At 38.3% G+C, this 25,709-nt stretch overlaps 1 protein-coding gene across 6 annotated transcripts in view; it reads left to right on the top strand.

Annotated features, from left to right (window-relative positions):
- shc1 (SHC (Src homology 2 domain containing) transforming protein 1) overlaps positions 1 to 19,187 on the top strand; it is a 95,208-nt gene extending 76,021 nt beyond the window's left edge. For 5 of the 6 annotated variants that reach the window (XM_062029935.1, XM_062029936.1, XM_062029934.1 and 2 more), the window contains 6 exons: positions 3,644 to 3,770; positions 4,009 to 4,156; positions 4,924 to 4,981; positions 5,177 to 5,293; positions 9,025 to 9,272; positions 19,044 to 19,187. In XM_062029935.1, coding sequence (XP_061885919.1) covers positions 3,644 to 3,770; positions 4,009 to 4,156; positions 4,924 to 4,981; positions 5,177 to 5,293; positions 9,025 to 9,272; positions 19,044 to 19,172 — 827 coding nt within the window. In that variant the 3' untranslated portion in view covers positions 19,173 to 19,187. The remainder of the gene's footprint in view (positions 1 to 3,643; positions 3,771 to 4,008; positions 4,157 to 4,923; positions 4,982 to 5,176; positions 5,294 to 9,024; positions 9,273 to 19,043) is intronic. The other variant, XM_062029933.1, reaches the window with a different exon arrangement.
- The last annotated feature ends 6,522 nt before the right edge of the window (positions 19,188 to 25,709 follow it).

Here is a 25,709-nt window from a genome sequence, read left to right as displayed (position 1 = left end):
ATGAAAAAATCTTCTCCGCCTTCAATCGTCTCTATCTTTCAAAGGCATCCCGATACAAATCCTTGTTTTGTTTCTGTCTTTGTTATGAATAAGTTGAGAATCATAACAAGGCCTTTTAGATTTACTAAGGTCTGACATGTTTAGTGACTTTACCAGGGGCAGTGGCTAGAAAAAAAATGGCGGCTTGTAACTGACAACCTGGATGTAACACACTCACAGACTTTCTAATTGGTTAAAACGGTGGAGGGCGGGACATCGAAATGAAAACAACACGATTTCGGGGCTCTAAATCTAATTTTGAAATGAGCATATCCCGGCTGAACTACTGTTATCAGTTATAGAGGTATTCGAAAAGAACATGATTTATTAATGCCTTTTGACATATCAGGGCCATTTAATGATGACTTGACATGCAATTCTTACATATGGCTCCTTTTAAGTCTTCAAGGATATCTGTCAATACATCTGTTTCATTATCGCCCCTTTAACCTTTACCCTTTGGCACCAATGCTACACACCTACAGAAATCCCACAATCCTTTGCAATCTGAGTAGTAAGCATGCACATTAACTACATGCTATGCATCACAATTGTGTTTTTAAAGGGAACTGCACTTTTTTTTGGAAATGTGTCTATCATTCACAATCATTATGAAATGCATGACGACGGTAGTTTTTTTTAATGCATTCTACATATTAATAAATGCGATCAAAAGACCGCTTACAATTGAGCTTATGGAACATGCTCTATCCTGCCTAAAAAGCCCTTAAAAACATCAAAACACCTCCATTAAATATTTATATGCATAATGTAAGTATTTATGTAATGTCACATAATAACCTTTTAAAATGTATGTATTTTGCTAATTTTAAGTATACGTGGCGCATTAATTTCCAAAACGCATCTCTAAGTCTGCTTTTTTTTTAAACAACATTTACTTCTCACTGCAGACTTCATGAGAGCCAACAAACATAATAAAACATCACTTACTGTACAATGTCTGCTGTCATTAGGATGCAGGCTGTTCGGATGTTCATATATTCCCATTTAAATTAAGAATGACTCATAATCTTCGCATAGAAAAGTGGGATGGAACCAAGCGTCTTCTTGTGTCGTTCTCGCCATTCCGGGGTCTAAATTGTCTGTAAAAGTCTACCAACTTGTCGGTATACGTCCTCGTCCTTCTACTATCCAGGTGAGAGGCATGATTTATGATCTACAATAAAGTTTGACGAGCAATGAAACGAGGAAGCAGCTGATCAGTCGATCATATCAACATTGGCACACAAGCTCGTGATCACGGCGCCGCTATAAATACTTTGTCTGCGTTAGCGCTTATAATAACAATATCACTAATACTTGGTTAATATTCAAGTCACGAAATGTAAATATATATTGTTGGCGGTTTTTGGATGTTTTTTTATTGGGTTTTATGGCCGGAATAGAGGACCTCCCATTGGCTCAGCTGTATTTATGCCTATTTTTGAGTTAAAAGACTTTTTTTTTAAAAAATGTTTTTAAATACATCCGCCGTCATGTTTTCTTAATAATGATTGTAAACGATAGGCAACATTTTAAAAAAGAGTGCAGTTCCCCTTTAATATTACTACAGAATTAACACGATACCGATTCATACGGGAAAATAAATAAATGAAGTGACTGGAGCAACCACAAAAGCAAATGGGCCTGGGACCTCATGTATTAAGAGTTGTGTGGATTTCATACTAAGAATGGTGTACACTCAAATCCAGAAAACATCGTACACAAAAACAGTTTCAGATGTATTAGTGTGTGCACGCATTAATCCAAGCACTTTTCTTTTTTACATCCCAATTAACTTGGAATTGAGCGCACATTTGGATTGTAGCTGGCCACTCCATGTCCTCGCCCCCATTGAAATACACAAATTATATTTGAATTAGACATGCACCTGAGATCCCACACTCTGCACAATCAGAATTCACCGACAAAATATACTTTTTTGCACGCTATCCTCAGGTGTTTTTTTAGCAAACTAAAGAGGGTTGAGTGGGATAAAGTGTGCTAAGCTGTCAATGCTGTGACGTCAGAGAACCCCACCAAGGAATAAATAAGTGGTACTACATCAGAAAGAAGGTGAAGAAGAAGATGGGTGTAGCCAAAAGAGGCAAGAGGACCAGTGATAAAGTAGTGTTCATCCTGTTTAAAAAGATAGTCGATGCAATGATACGTAAAACTTAAGGAGAGGTATGAGCACATGTGGGTGACTCTGATTACCCCCAGTATAAATATAATGTGTGTAATTTACAACAAAATGTGTTTATAAAGTAGCCTGCTCACAGACAGATTAGAAATTATATAATATTTGGTTTGAAATCTTCTATATTTATACAATCCAGCATATCAAAAAGGATACAAAAGACTTTGACTCTTGTTTGATTACTCAATTCATTATTACAACCCAGGAAAGCTACTTGCAGTAGCAGCCACGTGACACAAAGTCGGGCCATTGCTCCGCAACTACTAAGGTGCCACAACTACCGGCTGCTGCAGCTGTCTGCCCAACTGGCCGAGCTGTGCTGGAGTCACAGGAACACATTGTGACAGAAATAGGTGGCACAATGATCACCTAGATAAATTAATAGACACCATCACAAATATGAATATAAATATGAAGCATTAAATGCATTAGAGAAAAAGTAAATTTTCTGTCCTTGCCTTGATCTTTTTACATTGTTAAACGACCACCTCTGTGTGATGCCAAAGTATCCACAGCATGTACAAAATGTGCTTACGTAAAGAAAGAGTTTGGCATGAGGCACTGCACAGTTCCATGTTCAGGTCACTCTTGATACATCTCAGCTTGCCCTGAAAAAGCGTACACCAGGTTTTTGTGTGGACGCTCACTTAATACATGAGGTACCCATATCTTTTGTTTCCATTTAGTCATCACCTTTTGCACTGCTCAGGAACTGGTTCACAACATCTGAGAGTCAGCCAAAAACTCCACACTTTAATACGTTCCAGGGATGGTTTATGCAGTTATGTGCTGCTGTTTTGGTTAGCAAAGGCAATCCTATGTGCTGAATGTTCTAAATGTAAAGCAAGCATCTGTATAATTAAGAGAGGTGGTCCGAGGATCAGCTAATATTTGAAGAAATACACACCTCTGTTACTGTATGGCCTTAACAATACTAAAAGGTGGGAAAATGCCAGATCTCTTTTGGTCCATCCATTCTGTGTCAATGGTGTTCAAACATGACAGTGACAAGGGGGAAAATGCCGGCCTTTTCGGGATGCTTATAATAGGTTTGTTTTCTGCCTGTGTGTCTTTGAAAGTTCTTTAATAGATAGATAGTACTTTATTGATTCCTTCAGGAGAATTCCCTCAGGAAAATTTTAATTCCAGCAGCAGTGTACAGAATTGAGATCGAATTTAAAAAGTAAATAAATAAAGGGGGTATAAATGGAAATAAAATAGAAAATATAACAATAAGTATAAAAATAAAAAGCAACAATAACAATACAAATATAACAGTAAAAATAAGAATATAACAAGAGAAACTAGGCAGTAGTGATCATGTTATGAAAATGTATTGCACTGTTATTGCACTGTTAATTAATGTGCGTATATGTACAAATCTGTTTCCTTCCTCTATTGCAGCATGTCATATTCTGGAATGTTCTGAGGGTTTAGCCCAGGAAGTCATCAGCACCATCGGCCAGGCCTTTGAACTGCGTTTCAAACAGTACCTAAAGAACCCGCCCAAACTGGTCACGCCTCATGACAGGTAAATGCTACATCCTCTATTCTTTTCACAAATGATGACACTGAATCACAGCAAATGGCCACACATTATTGTAATAAATTAATGATTCATCAGTAATACATTTGGAGAAGGAGTAGGATTAACGCTACTTAACTAATATAGAAAACAGATAAACCACGACCATATTTGCTCACATTACATGAGCTACTCTTTGTATGGACTTTGTATGGATCTTTTTCTTCTATCCAACACTGTCCAGAATGGCTCCATTTGATGGCTCTGCATGGGAGGAAGAAGATGACGAGGCTGTTCCCCTGCCTGATGTCCCTTACTATAATAATTTTCCTGGTAAACAACCTCCCGCTGGTGGTCTGGTTGACATGAGAACACGTCCAGGAGCCACGCTGGTGAGACACACGGACACATGCATCACTCACGCATTAAACACAGAACCCCTGTGGTCCTGCGTTTAGGAGATAAGAGCATATTTAATTGTATAGCAACTGCTGAGGCTCTGTTTGATATCAGTGCAACCATGAGGGGCTTTTTAACTGGCCAGAGAAAGCCCTACAGCAGAGCAGATGTAAACATTGTACACATACAGTACAGCAGGCTCTTTTTACAGTGGCACATGCTTAAGTTGATCCTGCTTATGTTGACAATCTGTTAGTGGCAACCAACTCAAGTCCTGGTCCTGCCGGTTTGTAATAATATTTAAAAGTCTCCACTTAGATTGAAGTAAATGGTTGATCACTTTAGTGGAGATAGTATTTAAGAGGCAAGGGTTAATCTTTATGAAAAGTGGGTCGATTTATGTTGACATGTGTCATCATTGTTAATAAGCAGTTTGAGCGGCAACAACAACATACTGTCTAGTTACATTAAACATTCCTTCCAGGATTTCACAGGCTTTTTTGTGGTTGTAGCAGTCTAAAATTCCTGAATTTGCAGCAGGTTTTTTAGAAAGTGTAGTAAACCCATGTCAACAAACTGCCATAGGTTAAAAAATCTTTAATTATCACCAATTCTCCTTATGTCTCTGGACAAAGTCGCAAGGCAATGTGCCAGCAGTGACTATTTTTGTTTTGGGTTACGTCGACAACCGCGTATGTCAGCCAGTCTGAGAGATGGGTTTTTCTTTATTCATCATTTCTTGATGTCTGTGTGTTTGCAGCCTTACGGACAGCCGGGTCAGAATGACATTCACAAGCAGCCTCTGCCGCCTCTGCCAGGTGAGCAGCAGACGGGACAAGTCAAGGTTATCGTTCAGGCTTAGAACAAAAAGGATTAAATGTTTAATTTTGGCATTAGCCCCTTGTTTCTCTCACTTAAGTCATCCCATGCAGTACTATGTTTTTTTTTCTCTGGGTTAAAATGTAAGCGTATTGGAAATTAAAGTAAAAATACACCTTGTGTTTTGCTTGTAGTAGGTGCCAAGGAAGGAGGACGAGAGCTGTTTGATGACCCCTCCTACGTCAATGTGGATAAGCCCCGCCCCCCAGTCGCTGCAAATGGAAACGCTCACAGAGATGCTTTTGACATGAGTGAGTTCTGGTTCCTTTCAGTAAAGCAGCACTAGAAGGTGGTAATACCATTTGTCTGATTGAGATATCTTAAAGGGGAACTGCACTTTTTTGAGAATTTTGCCTATTATACACAATCCTTATGAGAGACATGAACACAAGTTTTTATTTTTTTCTTCGAATTTTAAAGATGATAAAAAAACGCTTGAAAGATGCGGCTAATAAGAGTCACCGTTGTAGCCTTCAAAGCCCTTTAAAACAACTTCAAAACCCTCCATCAACGTTTTATATACACACTGCAAGTATATATATATAATGTAGTAACAGACACGTTCATAACAATATGTAATATGTCCAAAATTTACCGTATTTTGATCATGTTAATCAATGCTGGGACTGATTTCTTCAGCGCATTGATTTCTGTTTCCAGAGCAACGCACTTCCAACTCCTGACAACAAATGTATGTCCTACAAACGCGTGTGTGTGTTCTAATCATGCCAGAATCGACAACAGACAACAAAAATGACTATTGTTGGACAAATGAGGATTCACAATCTTATATTTTTGAAGCTGAATATACAGAGGATGAACTGCTGCATAAAGGAAGGGTGAGACCTTAGAGCAGATGGAATCTGAGAGAGTTAGGTCGGCGTGACTTTGACGCTGTCAATGTGGAATTTGGAGACCAGCTATTTTGACATAAATGGAGTGCTTAACCAAATAAACCGGAAAAAAGTCCCTGGCCAACTGGACCAAACGCACGACTGTCCATCGTGAGAGTCACACTTAAATATAAATCATGATACACACAGTACGTCATGCGTGTTTCTAAACCTACAGTACATATGCTGTCTGGCTAGCTGTGTACAAAGAAAACATGAATTGTGGGCTAATACTTTACAGATACTGTAAAGTATAAGCTTAGTTCATGTTTTCTCGTCAGTACAGATTGGTGTCCTATCGCACTGTTGTGCATTACAAACTCAAACGCATTTCGTATTATCGTAGAAGCTAGCTTATCGCTTGCCATAGTTAGATTTTACGGCTAATACCGTAGCATGCCGTTGTGTTACTATGCTAGAAAAAGAGTTCCTCAGTGTTAGTTCTTACAATAACAATGTCGCTACAGTTTGGTTATTATACAGGTTAAGGAACGAATTAAGTATTGTTGACGGTTTTTGAGTGCATTTTTAAAGTTATTTAGAGGTAGAATTGATTGCTAGCCATCAAGAAAAAGCCGATTTTTACATGTTAGAATGCAAAAAAACCCAAAACCCTTTGTCTTATTGTCTCATAATGATTGTGAACAATAGGGATTTTTTAAAGTGCAGTTGATTACATTATGATAGCATGAAATAATATGCATGAAAACACTTCTACAGACATGGTTTAGTAAGTAATAATTGTTTTAGTTATATTGTCAAAATTACAAATGTTGCTTGGAGTGATGAATGAAGAATCCTTTCCACCAGAAATGCTATAGACTAATACAGTGGTAGATGAAACGGGATATACTTCCGGTTTGAGGCGCAAAACAGGAAGCACATTTTCAACCAGCATCGCAAACTCGCCCAAAAGATGGCGTCATAGCACAAACAATAACACATCTTTTTAGTGTCTGTCTGTGTTTTATGAAAACTATTTGTTGATTACGAAACATTATGGCCGTAAGCGAAGAAAAGTCCATGAATTAGCCACACTTTTTTATAGGCCGCAGGGTTCAAAGCATAGGAAAAAAAATAGCGTCTTATATTCCATGTATTATATATGACATTTTATACTTTTATCTAACAGAGCTGCTGCGCAAATTCTTTGGTACGTTTGGACTACAATAAAAACAAACACCTTTCGCACACGCGCGATCTTTCTTCCGGTGGCTAACAATATATATATTTTTAAATGGGTTAATCCAGGTTAATACTGCCATGCTTTTCGTTTCAAGTTTATTTTTCCCGAGCAGTAAGTTTTAATGCTGTGTAACTAGACACTAGTTATGTTGCTGGTGTCGTTTTACGCTGTTTAGAGACAATAATGACATTGACAATCCTACAACACATGTCAACATAAACGGATCCCGAAATAACCCCTTTGGATCTAAACTTCTATGTCGAAAAAAGTGGTGATGTCGACTGAAGTGGGCACCTAATGATGAAGTTAGGTATTCTACAACCCATGGTAATAAATGAACCCAACTTTTTATAGAATTGACATTTTTGGATCTCACATTTTATGTTGACTTAAACAGGCACTTTTTAGAAAGGCTGGGCGATAAAACAATATATTTATCGCGATAGACACAATATCGATATCTATAAAAAATGAGATTGATAAAAGGTTGGATTATTTCTTTCCTTCTTCGTCTGAAGAAAGCGGAAGTTGTAAAGCAAGGTTGGTTGCATGAACAAAGGCACATGCTTTCTGGTAATTAAGCAACGCAGGAAGTGATCACTGGTCAATGGGAGTGACGTGGTAACAGCCAATCAGGTAACGGTATCAACTATCAAGTTTGGTTGCACCATCTTGTTGTCTAGCGGTTGATTCTTTGCATGGAGTGAGAAGAGAAAGTAAAAATGATGAAATTGTGGATAAAACGGGGGAAAAAACACCTCGACACTATGGCAATTTTTGGGATTTTTAAAAAAACGGACCGTAGTGTTGCAAGGCGCTCGTCCACACCAAGAGCGCTAAGGCCACACCACCTTAGCCGCGCTCACCCTTTAAAGCACGGCTGTAACTTTCTGGCACTAAACCTGCAGAAAAGAGTTATTCTCAAGTTTCTCTGTGTTTACATTTTTGCACTTTGTACTATTTTGTTACACTTTATTAAGCATTTCTTAGATATTCCTTATTTGTTCACCTTCATTTTAAGAGGTTATTGTTAAGTGTTCAATATGATCTTTACAATTTTTTTTAAAATTGATTGTTTTCCTTGCTTATGTTGACATTTCCTTTCTGTCTTGATATCTGAGGGGATTATAATCAGAGGAAGGTTAATTTTTAAATGAAAATGTTTCCTTTTAATATAATTTTCCTTAATAATTGTCGATATACATTGATATAAAACACTTAAATCACGAAACAGTTTTCAGACATATCGCCCAGCCGTAGTTTTTAGTAAGAGGAACACGGTGGACCAGGACTTGGTGAGTTGGTCCACAAAGACAGGCTGTGGACCTAAAAGGGTTCCATGTATTTGTTTCATTCGTTACCAGTTCTTATTGAGTTTTCCCAAAGAAAAAGTGAAATTCCTACAAATCATTTGATGCTCGCTGATCTAATTATAATTGTTACATCAAGCAGGATAGGGATTCAAACAGTCACATTTTTTTCCTTGAAATGTTGGTCCCATTTTAAATTGTATAATTTAAGAGGCATTTGACTGTATATTATTGGTATTCACACATTTGTGTGCCAGAGTCATTGATTTATCCTTTCTGTTTATTCAAGTGAAACTACAACTACTGCCAATCACCTACTACACTGTGTAATATTGAGGGAGTCTGGACACCGCATGGTCTGCTAGTAGTTTGTCACCTCGAGGAAATAAAATTGATTAATCAGTTACTCAGGCAATGAGTACTTTGTAGCCCTGCAGCAAGATAAGAGAATTAAAGGGCCTTTGTCCCTGACAGTGCATTTGATGCACCATAATTGTGTTTCACAGCCTACCATCAAATAAGTGAATAAATAAAAGTAAATAAATACAATATGAAGCTTCACAAACAATATGTGTTTCCCTCTGTCTTAAAAGAGCCATTTGATGATGCCATAGGGGTCTCTGGGCCAGTCCCAATGACGACAGCGCCCCCTCTGGTGGAGCAGTTGCAGTGCGAGACCTGGTTCCATGGCAGCTTAAATCGCAGGGAATCTGAGAGGCTGCTGAGCCGCGACGGAGACTTTCTGGTGCGAGAGTCGGGAACCACACCCGGGCAATATGTCCTTACGGGGCAGCAGGGCGGACAGCCCAAACACCTGCTTCTAGTTGACCCCGAGGGAGTGGTGAGTAAAGCAGGGATTTTTTAATATATACAAGTTTACATGTATTTAAGTCAACAATTAGTTGTACCTGAATTTGTATTTGCCGACTGGTTATCTTTAAACTGATGCATGAAAAGATATTCATTTGAAAAATGGAGACAAAAAGTTTCATGTATAAAATGGTTGGATACGGCTGCTTTCCCATGTAAGGCCATGCAACAGCTGCTATTAAAAAAATGTTTTAGTTTCCGTTCCATCGACACTTGGCCCCTACTAGCTTATAAACTCGCTGGAGGATCACAGTTCAAAGGGACATGACATACAGTATCTTCAGCTAGTCATAGCTGTGATTAGTATACATTGTAACTCCTCCCACAAGTCAAAACTCAGCCAATCAAATGGTTAATTCAGGCAAGCTTCGTAATTATTTTACAAACAACTTACTTTATTTGATTAATCTCTAATAAAAGAAAAGTAATCAACCTTGAATTATTCAGCATGTCCTGTAAACATTGTTTCTATTTTTGAGATATCACAATATATAATGTTTTTATTTGAATACAAAATGAATAAATGTTTTATTTTTATTTAGGGATTCTAATTCTGATTTTAAAAAGTATTTGTTTCATTTTTTTGTATGATTTATATTTTATATCTATTTATTCTAAAAAAAAAATTAAAAAAATGCATATTGTTGGTGGACCATATCTTTTTTTGTTCTATACATTAATTATAATTATTACATTTAATTAAATGAATAAATAAATGTATTCAAAAATCAACAAATATTTTTCGAAGACTAAAATATTATATATATTATTATTTTTATCCAGTTATTACATTTTTAGATGACTAAAACCCATTGGAACAATTGTATTTGATTACTATGTACAGCCATTTTTACTTTACAAAACAAACTTTTAAATCATAATTGCATTTAATTATTCTTCCATTCATTTGTGATACTTTTATTAATTTGTCAAACATCCAACAATTAATATTGTTGGAGGACAACAATAAGTGAATTTTAATTATATATTAAATACATTTTTTATTTGATTTGACAGTCAGTAGCTGTTGACACACTGTATGCAATATATGCTAATACTGCTGCTTGCTCTGACTTATTTTCAGGCTGTATTACAATGAGTGTTAAATGTTCCAGACTTTGGTTTGAATACATTTTCATAGACTCAAAGATTTTTGAAATTGCTTTTCAAAAGTGTGGCAGTGAGCCTCACCTCAGAAAATGTAACACAGTTCACTAAACCTGACAATCTTGATTTTCTGGTGCTTATATTGTGGCATTTTCTGCTCACCCCAGACTGCGTTTACCCTCTCATCATAAGAGCTCAATTATAAACGACTAGATGAAGCAATTTCTGTAGAGATTGTGTGTGAATGCCCCAATGCTGAAGCTGAACTGAAATGCTGAAGGGATGTTGAAAATGTTTGAAAGTAGGAATGGTTTGAATATTGAAGAGCTGATGCTCAAATTAACTTCTGGTGGAAAATAGAATGAATGCCAGAAATGGTTTAACTGAGAAATGGTTTGAAGATCAGAAACTACTGAAACATAGTGTGAATATTGAAATGTTAAATAATAGTAGGAATCAAACTATATGACTCACAGTTGTATGGCTGCAAAATTAGCTAAAATACTTAGCATGCTAAGGTCAACATATTTATTTTACCCGCCAGTTTCAGTCCATGGTTGGTCCACCTGAGACTTGAACCTGAGTCCTCTGGCATGAGAGACGAGTGTTCTAGGTACAGAGCTAAACCCCAGAGTGTTCAGACCAGTGCACTATTTCTTAAAGGGGAACTGCACTTTTTTATATAATTTCACCTAAAGTTCACAGTCAATATAAGAGACAAGAAGACAAAAGTAGAGATGTCCGATACTATCGGATAAATGCTTTAAAATGTAATATCGGAAATTATCGGTATCGGTTTCAACCTCCCGATTTTCCTGGGAGACTCCCGAATTTCAGTGCCCCTCCCGAAATCTCCCGGGGCCACCATTCTCCCGATTTCCACCCGGACAACATTATTGGGGGCGTGCCTTAAAGGCACTGCCTTTAGCGTCCTCTACAACCTGTCTTCACGTCCGCTTTTTCTCCATACAAACAGCGTGCCGGCCCAGTCACATAATATATGCGGCTTTCACACACACACATAAGTGAAAGCAAGGCATACTTGATCAACAGCCATACAGGTCACACTGAGGGTGTCTGTATAAACAACTTTAACACTGTTACAAATATGCGCCACACTGTGAACCCACACCAAATAAGAATGGCAATCACATTTTGGGAGAACATCCGCACCGTAACACAGCATAAACACAACAGACCAAATACCCAGAACCCTTTGCAGCACTAACTCTTCCGGGACACTACAATATACACTCCCCCGCTATTCCCCCTAACCCCGCCCACCTCAACCTCCTCATGCTCTCTCAGGGAGAGCATGTCCCAAATTCCAAGCTGCTGTTTTGAGGCATGTTAAAAAAAATAATGCACTTTGTGACTTCAATAATAAATATGGCAGTGCCATGTTGGCATTTTTTTCCATAACTTGAGTTGATTTATTTTGGAAAACCTTGTTACATTGTTTAATGCATCCAGCGGGGCATCACAACAAAATTAGGCATAACAATGTGTTAATTATGATAATAAATGATAAATGGGTTATACTTGTATAGCGCTTTTCTACCTTCAAGGTACTCAAAGCGCTTTGACAGTATTTCCACATTCATCCATTCACACACACATTCACACACTGATGGCGGGAGCTGCCATGCAAGGCGCTAACCAGCACCCATCAGGAGCAAGGGTGAAGTGTCTTGCCCAAGGACACAACGGACGTGACTAGGATGGTAAAAGCTGGGGATTGAACCCCAGTAACCAGCAACACTCCGATTGCTGGCACGGCCACTCTACCAACTTCGCCACGCCGTCCCACGACTGTATATATCGGTATCGGTTGATATTGGAATCGGTAATTAAGAGTTGGACAATATCGCAATATCGGATATCGGCAAAAAAGCCATTATCGGACATCTCTATATTACAGTATCTGTAAAGTATTAGCGCACATTTCATGTTTTGTTTGTACACAGCTAGCTCGACAGTGTATGTACTGTAGTGTACGGTGATGTGCTGCATAAATCATGATAAATAGTATAGTGACTTACTCGATGGACAAGTTGTCCGTTTGGTCAAGCTGGCCGGGGACGTTTCCAGTTGATTTTGGCATAATTTTGCATAGCTTGCAGTGTTTCCCATAAACTGCCAAGATACCTGTGGCGGTGGGGGCGTGGCTATGGGCGTGGTTGTGGGCGTGGTCACCATGACATAATCGAGTAATTTGCATAATTTACTACAATGATATGATTTTCTCCAAAAAGGCTCAAAAAATGTATACTTACTAATTAATAATAACAGTTTTGTTTTAAACGTCCATCCATCCATCCATTTTACAATATAATTACAACACTTTATGTACATATTTATATACAGATTTGAACAATAAGTTATTCACTGAAATATATTTATTAATTGTGGTTCTTACAAAAAATATATCTTATAAATATAAAAGCTAAAATGTCTCTTAAAGCTCTGCCCCTTTAATTAGTGCATACTAAATTAACTTTAGTAGAAGGCTAAAGTTAATTTAACTTTAGCCTACTACTACAACCGTATTATTTACCAGTAACATAAAGTGAAACAGAGGCAGAGGTGTCCTGCCACAGTCAGTAACAAATAAACAGAAAACAGTAGTGGTCAAATACAAATAAGGCAACCAGAGAAGTATCCTACACTTCTCTTTTGTAAAGTAAATCTGAACAGCCTATATGGGAATCTACATCAACTACCGTATTTCCTTGAATTGGCGCCGGGAATATAGTATTCGCCTGCCTAGAATTACAGCCGGGTCAAATTCGTTTCGCAAAATAATTAGCGCATGCTTGGCACTTCCGCCGGGTCAAATATGAGTCATTAAATGACTCCCGCCTCCTGGTGGTAGAGGGCGCTAGTGATCCTTCTTGCGACTACCAGTACTGCAGGAGACAGGTACTGCAGAAGAAGACAACAAGCAGCAAGCATGCAGCAATTGTTTGCTTGCACTTTTACCATGGAGGATTACATATCTAAAATAAAACCGTTTTCTAAACTGGACTTTCAATCGAAGCAGGAGGTAATAATTAAAGGAATATCTCCAGAGACTTTTAAAATTGAAGAAAGATGAGAAAGACTGCCTTTGATCAGAAGCAGCTGCACATGGACCCATTTACAAGTAAAGGTAAGATCATAATAACGTTTTTTTTTATTAAATGTGCTTTTCATGATAAGGTATGCGCCGGAGTGAGAAGAGGTTTTAAAATAATTAGAGCATGCTTGCTCATTCCGCATGGTTTTGGTAACCGCAGGAGTGAGAAGAGGTTTTAAATTAATTAGCGCCCCTGCGGCTATTCAAGGAAATACGGTATATGATTTGCCTGAGAAGCTGGACAGGACAAAAAAATAAAAAATAATTTTTATTTTTATTTATTTATTTTTTTAAAAATTTGTGGCGGACGTAATTCTTTCGTGGCGGGCCGCCACAAATAAATGAATTTGTGGGAAACACTGGCTTGGCTCAAAAGTTCCAGATTTGCAGCGTGACCAAGTCGTACTTTCTCTGCTTCCGTCTTCTTCAACGTTTCAGCCTCTTCTTTGTGCTCGCTTCTATAAGCAGTAGTTCATCCTCTGTATATTTAGTTTCAAAGGATAAGGTTGTGAATCCTCATTTGTCCAAAAATAGGCATCTTTGTTGTCTGTTACCAAGTCTGCCATGATTAGAAAACACTCGCGTTTGATTCTGGGAGTATAAGAACATATTTGTTGCAGGAAGTCAGAAGCGCACTGCTATGGAAACAGACAAATGCGCCGAAGAATGTGCATAAATGACAAAAATACGGTAAATATTGTACATATTACATATTGTTATAAACGTGTCTGTTATTACATTATATATAGACTTGCAGTGTGAATATAAAACGTTGATGGAGGGTTTTGAAGTTGTTTTAGAAGCTTTGAAGGCTACAACAGTGACTCCCATTAGCCGCATTTTGCAAGCGTTTTTTATTATCTTTAAAATCCTAAAATTAAAATAAAAAGACGTGTGTTCTTGTCTCTCATAATGATCGTGAACGATAGGCAAAATTTTAAAAAAAAGTGCAGTTCCCCTTTAATGTTGACAGGAAGTGATACAAGTACACGTATGTACACATAATGCATCGCTGTGACAGTACTACGTCTTTGGCTAAATTTGGGGATAAATCAATGTCTTTTATATACAATAAAATATATTACCTGACATTTATTTGCAAACAAGCTTACTTTTAGGGAAAACAGTTTCAAACCATAACTAAAAATGATAGGTCAAATAGTAAGATCCCTGGCTGAATACCATGTCAGTACTCATTAGTACTCATTTGCAACTACATGACTACACTGCAAAAAGTCACTGTTCAAAAATTAGGTGTATTTTACTTGAACTAAGCAAAATTATCTGCCAATAGAACAAGAAAATTTGCCTTGTCAAGACTTTCCAAAACAAGTAAAATTAGCTAACCTCAATGAACCCCAAAATACCTTAAAATAAGTATATTCTCACTAATAACAAGTGCACTTTTCTTGATAGAAAAAAACAAATATGAGACCTTTTTTCTCAATATGTTGAAAAATATTCTTTAATTAAGTAAATGCTAGTGCCATTATCTTGACATAATGATATGCGCTCGGCATTACATTTCTTGAAACCAGCAAACTTACACTAAAAACTATTTCATTTTTTTTAATGGAAAGGCAACAAGGCAACCGCTTGTTACTCTCGGGGTCTCCTAGCCGCTCAGGCAAATCATATTGTCTAAAAATGCATTTTCCCATTGATAACATGACATCATCGCGCCAAGTGCGTGCTCTTTCAGTCAATTAGTGCGCAAGGAATATACACATATATATATATATATATTTACAGCCCGGCCCCCGGCCAATTTTTTTTTAATTGTAATTTTGAAGAATTTATCTGAATGTGCATGAACTATTTCTGTTCAAAATTGTTTGAAATGTCACATGTTAAATGTTTAAATGTTAACTGTCAGTTAATTGTACTGTGCCAACTGTACTACTATATGAGTACATCTTTTCTGTTGTTTCATTGAAAATAAAACAGCAAAGTCCATTTAGCTGCCATCTGTTTTAATTATGAGACACAATTGTGTCAAAGTCATGATTTTTTATTTCATGCTTGAAATATGATATTACTTTAAAAAAGTAGTTTTATACTTGTGAGTGTTGATGACACACCTTTGCAACAGTTGATATTCTAGTTTCAAGCATGTTTTACTCAATATAGGTCATCAAATCTCAGCAACAAGCTGTAATATCTTACTGAGATAATTTAAGACCAAAACACTTAAAACAAGTAAAACACTAACATAAAATCTGCTTAGTGAGAAGAATTATGTCATCAGATGGAAAATAAGCAAATATCACCCTTATTTGAGATATTTAATCTTACTTAGATTTCAGTTTTTGCAGTGTATTGCTATAGACTTCTCTGGCCCTATGAGAAGTCAATACTCTCCCCTCGGGGTTGGACAACTAATGCGGCTTAGTGTATAGTGTATAGAGCTTAGTGTATAGAGTGGCCGATTTGCAACCTGAGGGTTACCAGTTTGATCCTGGCCTGGATCATGTGAGGTGTGCCCGAGCAAATCACTGAACCCCTAACAGCTTGTATTGCAGCTTGCGCCATTAGTGAATGTGTGTGTGTGAGAGTGTGAATGTATAATGTAAAGTGCTTTGGGTATCATTCCAGGTATAGTAAAGCGCTAAATAAACACAGAGCATTTACCATCGACCAACACATTAACGTAAGAAAAATAACTCAAAATGTATTGAAGACAATAGAATAACAAAATAATGCCTACAAGCAGTAAAGCTAATAAAGCATGAACTACAAGGATGGCAGCCACTGCATACTTTTAATGCAACAGGGCAGCATGACATAGGTACCCATAATGCATCGCTGCAACAGTACTGCGTTTTGTGCTAATCAAGGTCTTTTTTTACTACTACAAATTTATTTCCTGATAGTGTGGAACATTCCCTTGCAGTCAAGGTAAGTTTTAGGGAGGGGATGTTAAAACCGTAAGTAATAATGGTAGCAGGAGTACCAATTATTTGGTCCGTATTGTGGAAAACATGGATACTGGCAAAAACAAATACATTTAAATACATTTTTAAATGTGGGAGGAGTAACTGAAGTAACCTTACAACACACCTGGGCAAATTAAGGCCCGGGGCAGCATGCGGCCCGTTAAGCTTTTCAATCTGGCCCGCCGGACACTCCCGAATAATTTTTTTAGTTCTTAAATATGGAAACTGTAGCTGCCATTATGATGTGCAGTGATGTTTTCAAATGACCATAAGTCTTGAACTATACAAAGTATGTCAATGGTTGGAATCTGCGCTTTTGCATTGTGCACTAGTTACTATGGTAATCTAATTAGTTACTATGGTATTCTAAGTCACAGCAGCTCAGACGAGGCACCAAGCAGTTCTAAAGTTTAGTGATGTATCAGATGTACAAACCCCGTTTCCATGAGTTGGGAAATTGTGTTAGATGTAAATATAAACGGAATACAATGATTTGCAAATCATTTTCAACCCATATTCAGTTGAATATGCTACAAAGACAACATATTTGATGTTCAAACTGATAAACCTTTTTTTTTGTTGCAAATAATCATTAACTTTAGAATTTGATGCCAGCAACACGTGACAAAGAAGTTGGGAAAGGTGGCAATAAATACTGATAAAGTTGAGGAATGCTCATCAAACACTTATTTGGAACATCCCACAGGTGAACAGGCAAATTGGGAACAGGTGGGTGCCATGATTGGGTATAAAAGTAGATTCCATGAAATGCTCAGTCATTCACAAACAAGGATGGGGTGATGGTCACCACTTTGTCAACAAATGCGTGAGCAAATTGTTGAACAGTTTAAGAAAAACCTTTCTCAACCAGCTATTGCAAGGAATTTAGGGATTTCACCATCTACGGTCCGTAATATCATCAAAGGGATCAGAGAATCTGGATACATCACTGCACGTAAGCAACTAAGCCCGTGACCTTCGATCCCTCAAGCTGTACTGCATCAACAAGTGTAAAGGATATCACCACATGGGCTCAGGAACACTTCAGAAACCCACTGTCCGTAACTACAGTTGGTCGCTACATCTGTAAGTGCAAGTTAAAACTCTCCTATGCAAGGCGAAAACCGCTTATCAACAACACCCAGAAACGCCGTCGGCTTCACTGGGCCTGAGCTCATCTAAGATGGACTTATACAAAGTGGAAAAGTGTTCTGTGGTCTGACGAGTCCACATTTCAAATTGTTTTTGGAAACTGTGGACGTCGTGTCCTCCGGACCAAAGAGGAAAAGAACCATCCGGATTGTTATAGGCGCAAAGTTGAAAAGCCAGCATCTGTGATGGTATGGAGGTGTATTAGTGCCCAAGACATGGGTAACTTACACATCTGTGAAGGCGCCATTAATGCTGAAATGTAGATACAGGTTTTGGAACAACATATGTTGCCATCCAAGCAACATTACCATGGACGCCCCTGCTTATTTCAGCAAGACAATGCCAAGCCACGTGTTAAATCAACGTGGCTTCATAGTAAAACAGTGCGAGTACTAGACTGGCCTGCCTGTAGTCCAGACCTGTCTCCCATTGAAAATGTGTGGCGCATTATGAAGCCTAAAATACCACAACGGAGACCCCCGGACTGTTGAACAACTTAAGCTGTACATCAAGCAAGAATGGGAAAGAATTCCACCTGAGAAGCTTAAAAAATGTGTCTTCTCAGTTCCCAAACGTTTACTGAGTGTTGTTAAAAGGAAAGGCCATGTAACACAGTGGTGAACATGCCCTTTCCCAACTACTTTGGCACGTGTTGCAGCCATGAAATTCTAAGTTAATTATTATTTGCAAAAAAAAAATAAAGTTTATGAGTTTGAACATCAAATATATTGTCTTTGTAGTGCATTCAATTGAATATGGGTTGAAAAGGATTTGCAAATCATTGTATTCCATTTATATTTACATCTAACAAAATTTCCCAACTCATATGGAAACGGGGTTTGTATCAAATAGTAGGTGGGTTTTTTTTTTACCCTTCGTGTTCAAATTTCGCTGTGTTTGTTGCATTTTTGTTGCGTTTCGCTTGATTGTAAAATATGTTGATGGAGAGGGGGAGTAACGTTCATATGTTGTCAATATTCAGTGTTTTATCGTTCATAGTTAATATTGTAAATCCCACATTCTTTATTGTCATGTACATTCTGGGTGTCTCATTCAGTAAAAAAATTTAAAATTCCATTCCGTTTTTTAAGGCGGTCTGTCATAACCTTTTTAGCATTCAATCAGACATTATTGTGAGGTTTTGTAATAGTGTTCCTAAAAATAGATATACCGGCCCCTAGACATGTTTTTGTCTCTAAATTTGGCCCCGCCGAGGCAAAGTAATTGCCCAGGCCTGCCTTACAAGGTTTGAAACAATGTTTTTCTTTATTTCGCTTTAGCTGCTGCGCCTCCACTATGTTTTTTAAATGTAAAAAAAAATTCATAAAGCCCGCTAACAAAACTTCTTGCAGTCACAGATAGCACTCTACATGCAATAATGCACTTTATTTGGCCAAGGTATGAATGAAAACATGTTTTCTGCTCGTAGGTTCGCACGAAAGACCATCGGTTCGAGAGCGTGAGTCACCTGATCAGCTACCACATGGACAACAGACTCCCCATCGTGTCGGCGGGGAGCGAAGTGTGTCTGCAACAGCCAGTAGAGCGCCGAACCTGATGGTCCCCGTCCAAAAACGCAACATGGCTCTACCACAGACAACCACGTTCACTTCAGACGTAAAACACAAAGAACGCCCGGAAGAGAGCGAGGGATCTCCGCCAATGCTGCTGTTGTAAACCAAACTGTGAAGTGCAGTACCTCCAGCAGCCAGCAGGCAGGAGAAGCACTGCTGGCAACTGTGAAGCAGGGACGTGATAGGGGCAACGAAAACATGCAAAAAGAATGTCTTAATTTGTAGGAGTGAAGATGAAGTGGATGCTTGGATCGGTGTACAAATGGAAAGGAAAACATGAGCTTGCATGCTTTCATTGCGCGACGTCGAGCGCAAAAAAAAAAAAAAAAGTTGCACGGCTATTTTTTCATTCTTAAACACAAACAATCCCTTCAATGATGCACCTTGGACATCATTTCCACCCCTTAAAGACGTACGATGAGCACGTATGCAAACCCAGAACCGCTTTGCCATCTCCATGTATGTTTTTTTATTTGATATTTGATGTCAATGCAGTTCACAGGAGGGACTTTGCATCACCCATCGCGCCAAAGAACATGAACACAGAGAGACGCCGTGAGTCCAATTAGCGGCGATGCAAATAAACACGGCTTTAGTGCTCTTGAACGCATCACCGGTTAACGGAAATGATGTCACAAGCAACGTTTAAACACGCCAGGCTACTTTCATGTATGTGTTTGCTTGACAATCTATTGCGGGGGTTCCCAAAGCTACTAAAATACAATGCAGTCGATCAATAAGCCTTATGCAAAAAAAAAAAAAAAAAGACTGTTTTACTTCCTTTCAAAAGTCAGGGAAGCGAGGGAAACCCTCATCTATGGGCTTGGAATCAGGAATATAGCAAACTGCTCGGCACATACCTGTCAACTTTTTCCTTTTATCGAGCCTTTCTTGCCCAACCTTTTGTTACCCATATTTTGTCACAAATTTAGCTGCCGTCTCCTTTTATTTTCTTTATTCTCCAATGCAGATTTGACAGGTATGTGAACAGCTTTAACAACGCTGCGTGTCATATTGACTGCTTAGCGCCTAGTTTTGTGTCATGTGATGTTTGAATGCCGACCACACTGCAAAAAAAACTTAATTCAAGGTTAAAGAAAAGGTGGCTAAATTGGAAGCTTGTGGTAAGTTATTTAAATTTTTTGTGCTTAAATCATGATTTGGAGTGCGTGAGAAATTTGAACAAGTATATTGCAATCAATGCAACGTAATGCAATCAATTAAGTGCATACATAGATGGGTAAAGCTGCCACTCATGATACTTAAAATAAAAATGTTGCATACCGCCAGCCTTGCCACCTTCTCCCGGGTGTGTGTGCCATGGATCAAAGTGACCAATCGTTGAACGCAAGCTTACTTTATTGACAAGCGAGCGCCACAGCGGGTTCTGCAGTACCTGGAGGAGAAGTAGCCAAATGATAGCTCTTTCTGTTCCAGTTCTTATAACCCAAAATGGTGTCCTTTTCAGGTCTTTGGGTTCATGGTACCGAAATTGACTCCATCAGGCCCATGTAAGGTGCATGTTCCTAGCATCCGGCGAAGGTCCTAACTAAGCTTTGACATTGGCTCGGTGAGTAGACTGGTACTCGTGGACTCGGTTGCTAGTGTGAAATGTTTTATCCACATGTGCATGTCACACTTAACTACAAACCCCGTTTCCATATGAGTTGGGAAATTGTGTAAGATGTAAATATAAACAGAATACAATGATTTTCAAATCCTTTTCAACCCATATTCAATTGAATGCACTACAAAGACAAGATATTTGATGTTCAAACTCATACTTTTTTTTTTTTTTTTTTTCAAATAATAATTAACTTAGAATTTCATGGCTGTAGTTGGGAAAGGGCATGTTCACCACTGTGTTACATGGCCTTTCCTTTTAACAACACTCAGTAAACGTTTGGGAACTGAGTAGACACATTTTTTAAGCTTCTCAGGTGTAATTCTTTCCCATTCTTGCTTGATGTACAGCTTAAGTTGTTCAACAGTCCGGGGGTCTCTGTTGTGGTATTTTAGGCTTCATAATGCGCCACACATTTTCAATGGGAGACAGGTCTGGACTACAGGCAGGCCAGTCTAGTACCCGCACTCTTTTACTATGAAGCCACGTTGATGTAACACGTGGCTTGGCATTGTCTTGCTGAAATAAGCAGGGGCGTCCATGGTAACGTTGCTTGGACTGCAACATATGTTGCTCCAAAACCTGTATGTACATTTGAGCATTAATGGTGCCCTCACAGATGTGTAAGTTACCCATGTCTTGGGCACTAATACACCCCCATACCATCACAGATGCTGGCTTTTCAACTTTGCGCCTATTTTCCTCTTTGGTCCGGAGGACACGACGTCCACAGTTCCCAAAAACTATTTGAAATGTGGACTCGTCAGACCACAGAACACTTTTCCACTTTGTATCAGTCCATCTTAGATGAGCTCAGGCCCAGCGAAGCCGACAGCGTTTCTGGGTGTTGTTGATAAACGGTTTTCGCCTTGCATAGGAGAGTTTTAACTTGCACTTACAGATGTAGCGACCAACTGTAGTTACTGACAGTGGGTTTCTGAAGTGTTCCTGAGCCCATGTGGTGATATCCTTTACACACTGATGTCGCTTGTTAATGCAGTACAGCCTGAGGTATCGAAGGTCACGGGTTTAGCTGCTTACGTGCAGTGATTTCTCCAGATTCTCTGAACCCTTTGATGATTTTACGGACCGTAGATGGTGAAATCCCTAAATTCCTTGCAATAGCTGGTTGAGAAAGGTTTTTCTTAAACTGTTCAACAATTTGCTCACGCATTTGTTGACAAAGTGGTGACCATCGCCCCATCCTTGTTTGTGAATGACTGAGCATTTCATGGAATCTACTTTTATACCCAATCATGGCACCCACCTGTTCTTAATTTGCCTGTTCACCTGTGGGATGTTCAAAATAAGTGTTTGATGAGCATTCCTCAACGTAATCAGTATTTATTGCCACCTTTCCCAACTTCTTTGTCACGTGTTGCTGGCATCAAATTCTAAAGTTAATGATTATTTGCAAAAAAAAAAAGGTTTATCAGTTTGAACATCAAATATGTTGTCTTTGTAGTATATTCAACTGAATATGGGTTGAAAATTATTTGCAAATCATTGTATTCCTTTTATATTTACATCTAACACAATTTCCCAACTCATATGGAAACAGGGTTTGTACTTGCACACAATGACGTACCACTGTTTCCAAGACTAGCTGCCTGCTTGCCCCTAAGGAACCTAATATTCTACATGTTATTTTGTAGGCTAGCAGATACTACACAACTACAGTTCTGCCATATTGTGGAGTTAAAAAAAAAAAAAGGTTAGTCAAAGGTTTGCCTACAGACATTTGTTTTTACCTTATTTTTTTAGACCAGGCGCAACTCAGACACGTGACACATGATTCAAGGTGTGCAAATTTGACTTAAAATACAAAAATATGAATTTGTTTTGTTTTTTAACCTCGCTTGGGTTTGAGTTTTTGCAGTGTAGTGCATGTGAGTAAGTAAGGCAGGGCTGGACAACTGACAGCTTTTGTCTCGGCCAATGAGAGCGTTCGATGCGGGCCGCTATATGCAGTTCTACAAAATGACTAAAACACTGATTATATTTGTCCATACATTTATCACCACCCCTGATAGAAAAAAGCCCCGCCTCTTTCAAAAGTGCTGTTTTCCCCACTTTTTGCTGGACATTGCTTCACATTGTAGTGTTGATGATGTTGTTGTTTTTTTACGATATCTTTCTAATCGTGCCTTGTTTCTTCAACGCAGTCACCTTACGTACTTAACTCACCAACCTATACAGACTGCAAAAAGCACACCAGCTGATGGCAATCGCCTCCAGTCCGAGTGTTGCCCATTGAGTCACGGATATTTGATGTCACCTGTTGGGGGGTTTTCGGGAGGGTATTTCCTGAGCATCTGTAAATAACATTGACTCACACCTCGCAGGGAGCTTTGGTCCGAAAGTAGGAGCTGTAGAGGGGGTTAGAACACATGGTAGCTCAAAGTGTACCTGCCTGGAACACCTGTTATGCTGACATTCAGTGGGTCTGGGTTCCTTTTTGCCTCATCCCTCACTTAGTGAAGAGTGCACTACCGACCTGATAAGTCCGTATTATCTGCTCACAGGTGCTACCTGGTGGTTATTTGAGCACACTGCAGCTTGTCCTGTACAGTCCCACTCCTTAATGCTTCAGTCACACGCAGGATTCTCACAGGAATGAGGCCAAAACACAACCTGACCTACTGTAGTCTATAAGTCTACACCACAGTCTCGTGCTCATCACAGCTGCCTTTTGTCGCATGAAAATTCTACTTTACAAAAAAAAAAGGACAACAATCAATGTTTTTTTTTTTTTTGTAGTCGTTGTGGCCGGTGCTGTTTTAGGATTTTGTGTCTTAGGGGGGAAAAAAGCCAAAGGTGTGCATAGGTGATTGGATTTTGACTTTATATGTTTTTAGGGAATTGTGTTTACACTTGTAAGTGAAAATCAAGATTGCATATATACAAATAAATGCATATACTGTATCATTCACTTTGTTTTTAGCCTTTTTCAATTACAAGTTGTGTCGTTTTTGGAACTTCAAAATGCAAACAAATCATTTTGCAGCGCTGGGATTTACAAAAGCAGTGAAGTTGGCATGTTGTGTAAATGGTAAATAAAAACAGAATACAATGATTTGCAAATCATTTTCAACTTATGTTCAATTGAATAGACTGCAAAGACAAGATAGTTAAAGTTCGAACTTAGAAACAAATTTTTTTTTTAGAATAATCATTAAACTTAGAATTTAATGGCAGCAACACTTTGCAAAAAAGTTGTCACAGGGGCATTTTTACCACTGTGTTACATGGCCTTTCCTTTTAACAACACTCAGTAAACGTTTGGAAACTGAGGAGACCAATTTTTTAAGCTTTTCAGGTGGAATTCTTTCCCATTCTTGCTTGATGTACAGCTTAAGTTGTTCAACAGTCCGGGGTCTCTGTTGTGGTATTTTAGGCTTCATAATGCATCACACTTTTTCAATGGGAGACAGGTCCGGACTACAGGCAGGCCAGTCTAGTACCCGCACTCTTTTACTACGAAGCCACGCTGTTGTAACACGTGCAGAATGTGGCTTGGCTTTGTCTTGCTGAAATAAGCAATACATGAAAAAGACCTTGCTTGGATGGCAACATATGTTGCTCCAAAACCTGTATGTACCTTTCAGCAATAATGGTACCTTCACAGATGTGTAAGTTACCCATGTCTTGGGCACTAATACACGCCCATACCATCACAGATGCTGGCTTTTCAACTTTGCACCTATAACAGTCCGGATGGTTCTTTTCGTCTTTGTTCCGGAGGACACGACATCCACAGTTTCCAAAAACAATTTGAAATGTGGACTCGTCAGACCACAGAACACTTTTCCACTTTGCATCAGTCCATCTCAGATGAGCTCGCGCCCAGCGAAGCCAGCTGCATTTCTGGGTGTTGTTGATAAATGGCTTTCGCGTTGCATAGTAGAGTTTTAACTTGCACTTACAGATGTAGCGACAAACTAGTTACTGACAGTGGTTTTTTGAAGTGTTTCTGAGCCCATGTGGTGATATCCTTTACACACTGATTTCGCTTTTTGATGCAGTTCCGCCTGAGGGATCGAAGGTCACAGGCCTAGCCACTTACTTGCAGTGATTTCTCCAGATTCTCCAAATTCCATTTGCAAATCATTGTATTCTGTTTTTATTTATGATTTACACAACGTGCCAACTTCACTGGTTTTGGGTTTTGTACTTTTCTTTTTTAGGTTGCTGTTGGGCTTAAAATATATATACTTTTCATCAGGAGGACAAGGACCAAATTAAGTCTGTGTTCTGTTTGAGGTTTTTCTTTACCTCTGTCGCCAAAGTGCTCCCTCGTGCACAGTTCACTTGGTTTGCTTTACTGTGCAAGGAGCGTCATATTGGACCTGCTTCATGTATGAAGAAGAGGTCGGCCGATAATCGGCTAAGCAGATTATCGGTGCCAATATTTGACAAAACATATTTTGTTTCCAACTACATCAGCAGATACATATACGCGTTATATATATATATATATACTGTATACACACACACATATATATGTGTATATATATATATATACACACACACACACACACACACACACACGATCAAGAGTGATGGGTCAAATGCAGAGAATAATTTCGCCACACCTAGTGTGTGTGTGATAATCATTGGTATTTATATATATATATATATATATATATATATATATATATATATATATATATATATATATATATATATATATATATATATATATATATATATATATATGTGTGTGTATGTATACGTGTGTGTGTATATATATACATATATATGTATACATATACTGTATATACATACATACATACATACATACATACATTACCAGTATTTAATAGGTTTGATTTTGAATTAATCTCGATTTGTATTTGTAACTATTCTTAATCTATTAAAATTATTATTATTATTT

This window comes from Entelurus aequoreus, linkage group LG20, assembly GCF_033978785.1.
Source record: "Entelurus aequoreus isolate RoL-2023_Sb linkage group LG20, RoL_Eaeq_v1.1, whole genome shotgun sequence".
Lineage (NCBI taxonomy): Eukaryota > Metazoa > Chordata > Actinopteri > Syngnathiformes > Syngnathidae > Entelurus > Entelurus aequoreus.
This window is presented reverse-complemented; position numbering and strand designations above follow the sequence as displayed.